The sequence below is a fragment of the Triplophysa rosa genome, linkage group LG14 (genome assembly GCF_024868665.1).
Source record: "Triplophysa rosa linkage group LG14, Trosa_1v2, whole genome shotgun sequence".
NCBI lineage: Eukaryota > Metazoa > Chordata > Actinopteri > Cypriniformes > Nemacheilidae > Triplophysa > Triplophysa rosa.
The window spans coordinates 21,448,834-21,462,184 of NC_079903.1; the positions used below are offsets into that span (position 1 = coordinate 21,448,834).

Below are 13,351 nucleotides of genomic sequence, written 5' to 3' on the forward strand. Positions count from 1 at the left end.
ATGATGTCATAAACAGAGGCAGTTTCAAAACTTCAAATTTTTTTATCTGTCTTTGGTGAATTGCAGTGTTACGGAGAAAATACTCTACAATGGGTTAAAATGATACATTTGCACATGTTTTTTTTTAAAACATATTAAAAACACTACATAGACATAAAAACAATCAAAACTTGATTTTCACCACAGGGGACCTTAATGTAGCAAGAATTGATCGAATATTTATTTGATTAAAAATACATTCATATATGTGCAAATACAACATAAAACTAAACATGCTTTATGGCTTTTAATAAGAATGTGAGATTCATAGTATAACATTACAATTTGAAATCTTGCTAATAGGCTTTATGTAGTATAAAGGAAATCCACGTCTTTCAGTGGTGTACATGATCTATAATATGATCCTGTGTTATTGGAATATAACAGGCATATACACGATATGATTGTTGCTTATATAGTATCATTTGGATTAAACACTGTCTTCGTAGGTTAAACCTCTTAACCAGTACTGAACCAGATAATCCACTGTTTAGATGACAGAAGATAATGAGCACATGTAAGTGAAGTGAGTACAAACCTCTTTGCCTTGCCTCGAAAATATAAGTTTGATAGGTTGATTCAGGCGGCCTGCGCAAATCATACCGCGTCTAGAGTAAAACTGTAGATAATAACATGATGAAATAAAATACAGAAAAGTCCTGAGTCTTACCAAAATGAAGAATTAGCACTACATGCAGTAATTCTAGCCGGACAGATGTTCTTTTGAACAAAGATAAAAATGACAATAGAAACGACTTTAAAGGGCCATTATAAAAACATTGCACCAAAAGAAGACTAACAAGAAAAAAATACATTAAAGTGATAGTCCACCCAAAAATGATAACTCTGTCATCATTTACTCACCCTCTTGTCATTTCAAACCTGCATTTCTTTATTTCTTCTGCAGAACACTAAATATTGGAATATTGGCAACTGAACAACGGCGGCACCCATTGACTTGTGCAGACACAAAACCAATGCAAGTCAATGGACATTCTTCGAAATATCTTCTTCTGTGTTCTGCAGAAAAAATAAAGTCTTACAGTTTTGAAATGACAAGAGAGTGAGTAAATGATGATATATTTTTCACTCCAGCTCCAGTGTACCTCCTACTCCCTCACCACCAGCGATCTATGTTCATCTCAGTATGCAACCAGTGGACGTAGTTTGCCACCCGGGTGTACACCCCATACACCCTCTGACTGCCACACTCCTCTGGGCCACTCCAGGAAACAAGTCCTTGTGCCACCCATCTTCCACTGCGGGCGTCCTGGGTCACAAAGGCCCCCCCGCTGTCCCCTAAACAGGTGTCCTGACCGCCTTCATAAAATCCTGCGCAGAACATATTGCTGGTGATTTTATAGTTAACAGAGCGTGAAGCATAACTGGCTTCACATTCGTCCTGCGGCACAACGGGGAGCTTCACGTACTGAAGCAGCTCTGAGACCGAATCCGAGGACAAACCGCTGGTGGATGCTGAAGCGTTAGCTGTGTTGATACCCCAACCTGCGACCACACCCAGTGTGTTGGGCAGAGGCATCAGTGCATTACCTTCTGCGCCAGGCTTTGGAAGACAAACGGGTCGCACAACCCCCGACAGCGCCACCTCCTGGCTGAGTTTCACAAGCGCAATGTCATTATTATAATTTTGGGGGTCGAACTGTGGATGAAGGATGACCTTCTCTACAGAACGATTGGTGGCTGCGTGCTTTTCCCGAACGTCCGTCAGGCCCAAGTGGGCCCGGATGTGTTCAGGAGCGATGGGGACGACGGAAAGGTCACGACGGTGAGAACGCAGGACGTGGGCGGCCGTGAGAACCCAGGATGGGGTGAGGAGAGCTCCGCTGCCAAACCAGCGATCCTCCGGCACACGTGAAGCATCTTCTACTGAGAGAAGAACCTGCCAGGGGAAGAGTCCGGGAGATGCTGTTCTCCCACCGACAATTCGCTTCTGATGTGCTGGGAAGAGCTGTGACTGTTCACCACACACTTAAAAGCACAAGCAAGGGCAAATTAATCAATGCAGCAATGCAGACGCACAAAACAGATTCTGGATACGGACACACACAATTCAACTCAACTCAGAAGATTTGATAACAAAGTGAAGTTTAGGGCTTACCGATTGGAGTGCTGGCTAGTGGAGTGGGAAGCTGGAGTTCAGGATTTGCACTTGAGATACTTTCATATTCACCTACAGTAAACATAATAAATTATACGTTGGTTCATTTTAAACCCTATGGGGCGTTTTCCCGGACAGGGACTAAGGACTAAACCTGGACATTTTTACAAACATGTCTTACAAATAAGCATTACTTATGTAATTTCTGAGACAAAACAATGACACCGATGTATTTTAAGATATGTCAGTGCAAGCTTTTCTCAGTTGACCTCTAACATTATTTTGAGTCCAGGACTAGCCTCAATCCCTGTCCAGGAAAACGCCCCAATATGTTGGAAGAGACGCCTTACCCTAAAATATTTGATCACTTATTCATCCTAATGTTGTTCTGAACTCTAATTTCTATGCAACACAGATGGGGATGTTTGTGACTGAGCTCCAGTCCCCATCCACCTCCACTGTATAATAAAAGCATCAACATTTCAAAAAATGAATCCTTGTGTGTCCCAATGAAGAAAGAAATGCTGACAGGTTTGGAACATGAGGTTGAATTACTGAGGACAAATGCTTCGTTTTTGGGTGAACTGGCCCTATAAGATAACGCTTACAGTATAGCAAAACTGTTAAAGGAAAGTTTAAGCCGTTTTGGGTCACCATTGACTCCCATGGATGGTAGTGCAAAAGTTACAAACTTTCATTAAAATATCTTCATTTGTGTTCAGCACAACAATGAAACGTATACAGGTTTGTAACAACTGGAGGGCGAGCAAATGATGACAAAATGTTTATTTTGGGGTGAACTATTCACCCCAAACAACAAAATCTCTTGATATAGTAAAACGCTAGATAAAAGATGCAACATGACTATATAGACTAGAAGGTTTAAATATAGGTGACTTAATTTCTGTAACACACCTTACCTGGTGAACAGGTGGGCAGTGATGTCCCGTCTTGACTCACCCACTGTCCGCTCTGATGACAGATGTAAGTGTCTGTAAGACCGATGATAAAGTCATGAGATTCTCAAGATTCTCAATACGGCACCAGTCAAATAAATGACTCACAGTGTTGAAATACTTACTGTTGATCTGGGGAGAGTCGTTACAGCTGTACTGAATTCTTGATCCAAACAGAGTTTTGTTTTCAGAGTTCTCAAAAACCACACCACCCAGAACTAAATCTACTGGACCACAGTCGACCACTAAAGAAGAGACAACGAGAGAGAGAAGAGGTGAGAGAAGAGTGTAATTCTTTACATTAAGATCTGAATATACACTTTCATAAATCATTTTGAATGAGTTTTTAAAATATACATTTTTAATAATAGTGAAAAAAGAACTCTTAGCTTTGAAAGTATAAAAGTATTATAAAATGAAATTAAGACATGATTTGTTTGAGGAATTAGATGGAAGAGGTTATTCAAACAGAGCGAGAGGAACAGTACAACGTACAAAATAAAAAAAGAGCATTTATAAATTGTGAAACGTGATTGGTGGATTTTGCAGTTATTGCGAGATGATTTTTGACAGGTGGAATCTAAGATGAGGAACCAATCAAAATGTAAATCATACCAAACTCTCAGTGTCCATCTTCCAAACGAGGTGTTGGTTTCCAACAGATTAGGCCTTTCTGTCCTGTCTTGAAAATCTAAGCGCATTTTGCTTTCTCATCAAATTAAGATAAGATATGTAATATTCTGCAATCTGCACACATTACAATTTCTACCAGTAGAGGGAGACAATATCTTAAAATTGTGTTGTAGTCATTTAAATACTTATTTGAGTAAATAATCGACACGTTTTTTTATTGAAATCGTATATTTTTATTAGTTAAGGGTTAACTGTAATGTTGGATAGGCTTAAGCTCATTTGTACCATATCACAAATCCTGTTTAGTCCAGTACTAGGCTCAAAATGTTTCCTTATAAACACAAGCAATCTAACTAAAATTCTGAAATATGAAAATGCATCTTTGTCGATCTTCATCGACTTAATATATTTCACTCAATAATATATTTCATTTTGAGTCAAAAACGAAAATGCATTCATCTTTACAGAAAAAGATATTTTGAAGAATCGGCCCTCGGTGACTTCCATTGTTGGACACAAAACCACTTATCCATTTGTCTGAATATCTTCTTTTGTGTTCCACAGAAGAAAGAGTCACATACATGTTTCGAATGACATGAGGGGTTACAAATGATAACAGATTTTTATTTTTGGGTGAACTATTCCTTTAAATCAGAACAGCATGTGCATTAAGAATGATGCTAAACCAATACTGTGCAGTAACAGACCCATGAACACAGTTTAGGTAAAGCTGTGTATCCAATACTGCAATGCACTATGGGTTGAAATTTGATGTAGACAGTGTTTGGCTACCAACCACTATGGTTTAACTCGGTATCTGATTGGTTAAAATACTTGGAAGGGAACGACGACTCCTTTGAGGTTCCTTCTCTGGTGCCAGCAACAAAAAAGTAGAAGAAAAGAGAGAAATGACAAGTGAGAGACCGTAGGAAGAAAAAAAGAGTGTGTGCTGTTATAGTAAGACTTACTTTTACACAGTGGGGTCTCGCTGCTCCATGTTCCATCTCTCTGGCAGTCAATCTGATAATGCTCAAATTCTTTCTCACCCTGTGACAGACGGCGTGTTGTGTGACAGATGTGGGTGAAAACCCCAATAAGTTCAGTTAGCTGGTATTACATTCAAAAGTGAGTGATAACCTTTGCCTGACCTGTCTGAGTGAGTATCCAGGGTCACAGGTCACTGTAATGTGGTCTTTGAATATGTAATTGGACTGCATAGGCTCTAGCTGACCATTAAGCGGCGATGCAGGAGGAGGACATTGAGAACCTGAAAGCAACAACGTTTAGCATCTCTATTCTCTACAGCACTTTACGCACGATAGTCAGATGTACCATCAGATTCCCTATTCTGCTGACCTGTGGAGGTATAGGTGACTTTCCAGCCTATATTCTCCCCTGAGTTGTCACTGTGAAACAGGATGTTGACCGTGTTGTTTCCTGTCAGGATTCTTCCTGGTGATCGGTCACCACAAAACGGGCCAAACTCCTTGTCTCCAGCCTGAATCTTTGGATAGAATATGAATATAGTATTTATGTAAAATACTATAATCATTTTTATTTGTATATTTTACTCTGTCGTATATGTCTTGCTGTTGTATGTGTGTTGATGTGTGTAGTGGAAACTTCAATTGCCAAAAATTATTGTGCACACTCTGCAACAATTAAAGGGATAGTTCACCCAAAAATGAAAATTCTGTCATCGTTTACTCATCCTTAGGTTGTTTTAAACCAATATACATTTCTTTGTTCCATTAAACACATCGAAAGAAATTTGTAAGAATGTTAGCAATTTTCAATTTTGTGACATCATCCACTACCATAGTAGGAAAAAAATATTGAATATTTTGTTGTTCTGTTGAACACAGAGTGAGATATTCTGAAGAATTTAGGAACGCAAACAGTTCTGGGGCACCTTTGACTACCATTTAATTTTTCCTACTATGGCAGTCAATGATGTCACAATATTGAAAACATTCTTCCAAATATCTTTCTCTGTGTTCATCAGAACAAAGTAATTTATACAGGTATGAAATGACATGAGGGTGAGCAAACGATGACAGAATTTTAATTTTTGGGTGAACTTTGCCCAGGGCTTAAAAGTGCTATTGAAGTTTAGGGTCTTTTCTCCTGTCTGTGTTTTAATGTCTCCTTTTTTTCTATTACATTTTGGTGCTTTATAGTGTATATACCTTTACGTTTTAATGTATATTTTAGTAACGTTACACGGACAAGTGCTGTTGGTTTTTTTCTGTACTTTATCAAATTAAATTAAAATCAATGAATTTGAATATTAAAATAATCAAATTAAATGTGCTTTACATTTTTGTCAGTGTATGCTTTAAGTCAATTTTTAATGTGACATTTTGTGTAAAAAAACAATATCTCTTATTATCTGTGTGTGTCTATATAACAATGTCTATATAACAATTCTTTGTCAGATCAATCTGATATTTTGTCTCTTTGCGGATGTTTGAGATGTAAAAATGTAAAATTCTACAAGTTGCAAAATTCTCACGTTGATTGAGTCATAGGGGCAGGTGACCTCAGGGTGGCTTTCGATGTCAAAGGTGTCATCAAACTCCAGAGTAATTTGAAAGCCCTCCTCTAGCTCAATGCGGTACACGCACTCTGAACTTTTGGGGTACGGTTTAGGGAAATCTGCGCTGGTGATCTCTCCGGACCGCTCCGTAAACACGCTTTCATTACACTCAACTGCAACACATAAACACATATCCTTTAATATCATTCGGTGTTCAAATGAATCTATGAAGAACACACACGAACAGTGATGACAGAACAAAGACACTAAATCTCCTGTTTAAAATCTTTCAGTTATGAGAATTTCATGCGTGTATAGAAATGCATGTAAGCTTCTTGCTACGGCTCTAATGGTGTGTTTGAAGTTCACCAGTTTATCCACATCTAACTGACTGCTGAAATGTAAATATTTAGCGTTCAGCGCTCGGCTACAATCAGATGGGCAGAGGGCAAAGGCTAGACATGAAACAGACCTGGAAACACTCGAGCATACATAACTATAGCAACCCTTTGCAGGAACATAAATCCTGATAATGTTAACAGATTGAACAATGTCCAAGTCAAGCCTTCTTAAATATGTTGTAATTACTTCATTTGACTTGTACAACGAAGACTCAGATGACCCTGCTACAGGATTGCTTCTAATATACGGCTTTATAATTATAAATTCCAGCCACTAATCCCAGATAATCCGGAAGATTTATTCTATGTGAAGTATGCAGTTTAGAGCCAAGAGCATTTGGCCAGCCAAGAGTTTGCCAAGAACATAAATGTGGACACGGCCATGTACACACGCACACACAAATGACATTTCTAGTGACAGGAACTTAACCGACTAATCAACATTCTTCAGATTTTACCGCTTATATGATTTTCCTTATCAAGCCACATAAATATTGCTTACACAATGACACATTTGGCACCACTTAGATATGAGTCGGAGGGTCAAGTGCTTTTGTTGAGGTGGACTGCAACGGGTAACTGTTTTGACCGCTGTCAGGGCGTCATTTCCGGTATTTCAAAACGCTACCTTTGCACGTTCTGTTATCAGAATGAAGCAGGTATCCATAGCGGCAGGAACAGTAGAAGCCACCGATGTAGTTGTGACAGAAATGATCACAGACGAGATCTTCATCATTTCTGTCTCTGCACTCATCAACATCTGCCGAAAGAAAAAAGGGTTTGACAGATTATATTTAGTTTAAAGAACGATGCTTAAAGGAACATCTTAAAATAGGTTTGACGTCACGCAACATCAAATGTCACAACGTCACACCTGCGCCAAAGGCACAATTAACACAGCGGGGGCCTCATTTGTAGAATGTTGTGTAGAAACCGTCCTATAATTTGATTTTACGATATTTTCTCAAAGTGTGATTCATAGAACGAACGTACGCACAGAAATCGCGTGTACGCCCCTCTATCAGATGTATCAAATGACCGTGAAATTGCGCGCAGCTAACAGTTTCAGATCTCTGCCTTTTAATGATGTGTTAATAATGTCATTGATATATGAAAGAGCACCTATCAACGTCCAAATCCTTTACGAGCGGCAAGAGTGAGTTATATTTCCAAAAACCTGCAGCGCTCGGACAAGCAAAAGTGCGTACGTCTGCTCAGACCATGACTTGTCGCTAAGCACTTTTCCACGTCAAAGACCGTTTTTATTCATATGAACGTTGCCGTGGATTTTTGCGCACACTTTACGATCAAATCTGTGCGTACGCAGGTTTTATAAATGAGGCCCCGGAAGATTGCCGGTGAAATAAAGATGAATTCAAGTCTGTTCATCACAAACTTACGGAATGACTTCACAGGTTGACATGGACTACAGTAATAATACCTTACTAGGTTAGAAAACCTATTAAGTCGCTAAATGGAAAAGACATGTGCATGTGAAGGTTTTTTTCAGGATTTTTTATGCATGGCAAACATAAAAGCATGCAGGTTTGGACGGACATAAATTAAGAAAATAGTTATTTATGAACTATTCCTTTAAGAAAAAAGGCATGAATATTTACTTTAACAATTAATTCCCAATAGTTAACAATATAAACACATACATCAATGGAAAGCTTATAGATTTCAAATGATGTATACATCTCAATTTAAAAATTGACCCTTATGACCGGCTTTGTGGTCGAGGGTCAGAAATATATATTTTTTCTTACTCTCCACACTTACCAACTGCACTATAGTGTGCTTCGAACCCCCAGTAGCGCTCCTCATTGGAGAAGTCTGAACGGAAAGCCACACTGAGCACGCTCCGGGGGGACGTGATGACATCATCAGCGGGCACCTGTTCTGTGTCTGTTTTCTCTCTACCACAAAACACAGCCAGCTCCTCGCTTTCCGAGTACAACTGTGTGAACGATAACAAAATACACAACAAAAAATAAATTAAAAATATACTCACGGTACACACAAGTGTCCAGACACTTATCACAATACTGTACAGAGAAAGTAATACTTCATACAAAAATGTATATTATGACATCATGACTTTGCACACCCGTTCAATTTATTGAATGTTTTTCATGCAGTGTGTAATGTTGGCGTGTTTGAAAGTAAGCAGTCTGCCAAGTTGTAAATCCGAAGGTGAATGAATAAGAAAGTTATGGGCTTGGAAAAAAGGGAGTCGACGCTGAATCACGCAAACGAGTCGTCCCTAGTCCGATTCGCGAACTGCCGCGGATTTACGTCACTACATATAGTCCCGCCTACGTTTTGCTAGGACTGCCCTCGAAAACTTCACTCTTCTCCCCCAAACACTGTAGCTCGTGAGCCTCATTCGCGGTAGACCAATCACAGCAGACTAGACCATCTGACCAATCACATCAGACTAGGCTAGCGGAAAGGAGGGGATTAGACAGATGAATCGCGGAACGAATCATTTGAGAGTCAGTCGAGAAGTGAGGTAAGAATAACTGCCTATTATTACAAAATAATAGTGTTTTTACACCATAAACTTGTTGTTGGACACTCCATAAACCAAAGTAGGACCTAAAAATCCATAGTTATGTACTTTAAAGTCGGGAATTTTCATGTCTTATTAGATATAGAGTGTGTTACATTCATTTTCATTACAGTAGCGCACATATCAGATCAGCTGACTAACGAGACACCTCAACATGACAAATATGCTTATTCTGAAATCTAATTACAGATAAATACAGACTGTTCTTTAAATCATGAAGCTTTATTTCTAAACATGTACACATGTGCCATTACAACAGTGTGCAATACACACCTTCTAGACATTGATTTCTACACGTCGCTATTCTGCCCAAAATAAACATAAACATTGGAAAAAACATCAGAAGTAACAATTCATTTAAACACACATGTGAACTAAAAACGTATCGTGCGCCTAATACGCTGAAAACGGGTTATTTTAGATCGTCAATTTGACTGTAAGTCAATGGCGCTCTCTGTCAGTTGGGCATACCAAGATGGCGGCGCGATCGCTGTCCTTTATATAGATGAGTGGATCTATCCCTTTAAATACTCCGGACTTTTACAAAACACACATAACCCAACCAGACGACTGACATTTCGGCAATTTCTCAAATTTATGCTTGCATGAACAGATATAAAAAGTCACAGACAGACACATAATTTAATACGAACACTCCCAAATTCTCAAGCTCTGAGTGTAATCACACAAATTACACAGGAAGAACACTGCCAATCCTCAATTTAAGAAAATACCTGCGCAGAAACAGGCATGCACATTAGTGCAATTAGATGCGGCTCACCGCCAAGCCATCAATCAAACGCACAGCCTCACATCCAAACATTTCAGACTGATAAAACAGCCAAGCCGTCATCATGCTTCCACAAATACACACACACACACACTCACAAACATGTCTCTTATCTGGCTCCCAGCTTGCGTGTTTACTTTACCCGTGTCGATGAACGGTGTGTAACTCACGATTACCCACCAGAGGCAATTCATTCCTGAGCACTATGATACACAATAACACATTTGAAAATATCCTACGATTAAAATGTCTTAAAAAGAATACAAACTGTGCAAACACACCTCTAGAGACAAGTGTCTAGAAACTAATGTCCGCATGTAGTCATATTCTTTTTAAATAGCAGTGTCTTACACAACACAAAGAGAAGTCTATATTTGATTCCCTGTGGGCATTTATATTTGTGTGTGCGACTGTCATCATGCAAGTCTTTGCCCTTTGTGTCTGGCAGAAGCTCGTGGTCTTGCGCCAAAGCTTGTTACCATAGCAGGTTGCTGTGGCACCCGCTGGGGTATTTGAATATGAATATGCCCCCCTTTGGTGTGGGCAGTACATTGGCTCTTGGGAAAAAAATGCTTTTAACTCCATCAGGGTACCCGGGCATCTGGGAGACCTGTCCGTCAAACACTCGCAGGCCCCTTTTACTAACTTGTACAATAGCACTCTGAGACTGGCAATGGGGTGCTTGTAAGCAAAGCTGCAAAAGGCTGTCGGGACAGATTCGACAGCTCTTTATGATGATAACAGCTTTTGAAAATGAATACCAAATACCATAATTTACACTTTAATAACACTAATCAGAAGTGCAACGATTGTATCTTTGGACTTGGAAATGACATGCACCATGAACACCGTTCTCATTTCTAATGGTTTCCATTGCAAATACCACAATGAACCATGAGCTGTTGGTTACAAACCTAAGTCAGCTATTATTATCATTATTAATAGGATTTAGTGGTGTTCTTTTGGGTTCTCGTACGCCAAGTAACAACCCAACAGAACACAACATATACTGTAGAGTAGCAGAGACCCACAGGGGACAATACAGTTCCCATGAACCATTAAATGAAATCCAATAGAAATAGAATTTCTCTTATGGTCGCTATTGCTTTTTCAGCAGAGTTTTTGGAGGGGGCATACTGTATGGTATTATCAATATACCATGATACCACCAGAATGTTTAGCGGAGTCTTCTTAAAGGAATAGTTCACATTCAAAATGAAAATTATGTTATTATTTACACACCCTCTTGTCATTTCAAGCCTGTATGGCTTTTTCTTCTATAAAGCACAAAAGAAGATATTATGAAAAATGTTGGTAACAGAAAACCGTTGGTCCCCATTGACTTGCATTGGTTTTGTGTCTACTCAATAGAAGTCAAAGGGGATCAACGTTTTTTGGTTACCAACATTTTTCATAATATCTTCTTTTGTGTTTTGTAGAAGAAAGAAAATCACACAGGTTTATAATGACAACAGTGTGATTAAATGATGACAGAATTTTTTATTTTGAAGGTGATCTATTCCTTTACCTAATCTATGACTATAGTCATTTTATTATTAACATTTTTGGGTGGCAGAAAAGTGTTTGGAAATTAAAAACATTCATATTTACTTACCCTAACGTAGTCGTACTCACATAAGTATGAGGGCTCTATGTCAAAGTGCATAAAATAAAGTCGTATTTGATATCCGTCAGGCACAGTTACGTTCCACTGAAGATCGGCCTCTTTCGGATACGACTCGGGAAAGTTCGGCGACTGGATGCTCCCGTACATTTCCGTGAGGTGGATGACTCTTGTCCACAGGGGCCACACGAACTGGGCCAAGATCACAAGAACACTGCGTATAGATATTTTATATTTAATTGGGCATTTAAATGGTTAAACCACAAGCTTAAACAAGGTGTGCCTGCTTGACATTTTGCATAGTGTTTAATTTAGCAGAATAAATCCCTGCAGAGAAGTAAATCCCAGCTCACCAAATAGGCTAACATTAATCCTCAATCATTATTTTTGTAATTTGTAAACAAAAAAACAGTCTTTTCGATAAATAGGCCTAAGTTCAAATGTGACTATAGAAAGTTCACGATTGGTTCAGACCACTGAAGCGCAATCTCTGTTTTAATGAAGAACAGAAAGTTTTCAACAAAGTTTATGTTCTTACCGCGTGAGCTTCATGATTTCTCTGTCAGACGAAACGATTTTGTTTTCCCGTCAAAAGATGTTGTTTTCCTACACGCATCACATCGTAACTGTTTTCAGAAAGCGGTCTCCCCCACGGTCTGTGAGAGAGTGTCGGGGCGGGGTGAGACTTTTTCTTTTCCCACGCAGTTTATGGTCTGTCCACAACGGACGTAAAGCAGTATTTCAATATAATAAACAACAGGTGAATGCTATTTTAACGATGCAATTTACATATGAAGAGTAAATAACAATTTCATATACATGGATTTAAATACTTCTACAGTAAATAAATACGATACATGCACAAATAAATGCAAAAATAAAAAGTTGGGTACTAAATGACATGCACAGATAACCTTTTCACCGATGTACATGTGTGAGGAAGAGAGCATATTTTAAGTGCAAATTTAGGGTATTGTTTTTAGTTATGTATTTATTTTAGGTCATTTTCTTAGCCCTGCTGTGTGAGCAATTATTTTAATTAAATGAGGTATATTTGTCCTGCTTTGCATATTTCTAAAACTTTCTAACCTCTATGATGTTTGCTCTGCCATGAGATTAGTCTTGAACAATATACAACAATGCATAAGGCATTACACAAAAATACAAAAACAACCAAAGAAACGTAATTAGGTCAGTTGGTAAAATAATTATGTCCTAGCTCTTAAAACACTGTGTTCTTGTTCAAGGTCACACCTGTGGATGCATGTTATTCAGATCTGTCTGATCTCTGTGGGTTATGAGGGCTGATTAATGTATTCCTCAAAAGGTCTTTAATTTCAGAAAGATCCATATCCCACTGTTTTCTCTCTCAGTATGAGGGAGTGAGGGATAATTGGACAGTGCCACAGTCGACAGGTGGGTAATGAGCTCTGTGTAAATTAAAGAAAAAAATAGTGTGAGTTTGTGAGAAATAAAAGGAAAATGCAAAAGTGCACAGGTTATAGAAACACAACCGGACATACAAACATGACCATTATGAAAGCACCACCTATGGTGAAACCTCAAGGCTATTAGTAAATGTAGAACATGGAGTTGACTGGTCTCAGGTCATGGTTGCACAAATACTGCTAAATAACTTCGATTGAAAGTCCGCATTATTATCACCGTTGTAGCC

The 13,351-nt window shown here is 38.8% G+C and overlaps 1 protein-coding gene across 2 annotated transcripts; it reads right to left on the minus strand.

The window, feature by feature from the left end:
- Positions 1-156: 156 nt before the first annotated feature.
- masp1 (MBL associated serine protease 1) lies at positions 157-12,348 on the minus strand. Of its 2 annotated transcripts, XM_057351989.1 has the most exons (12): positions 12,215-12,348; positions 11,668-11,890; positions 8,470-8,647; positions 7,316-7,447; positions 6,263-6,459; positions 5,104-5,251; positions 4,896-5,014; positions 4,716-4,794; positions 3,240-3,359; positions 3,079-3,150; positions 2,159-2,230; positions 157-2,028 (listed from the first exon to the last, which is right to left on the minus strand). In XM_057351989.1, the coding sequence occupies exons 1-12, from the start codon at positions 12,226-12,228 to the stop codon at positions 1,157-1,159; spliced, it is 2,226 nt and encodes a 741-aa protein (XP_057207972.1). In that variant the 5' UTR covers positions 12,229-12,348; the 3' UTR covers positions 157-1,156. The 2 variants fall into 2 exon arrangements, with proteins under 2 accessions (XP_057207972.1, XP_057207970.1); XM_057351987.1 differs by lacking the exons at positions 157-2,028; positions 2,159-2,230; positions 3,079-3,150; positions 3,240-3,359 and adding an exon at positions 3,957-4,617.
- Positions 12,349-13,351: the final 1,003 nt, after the last annotated feature.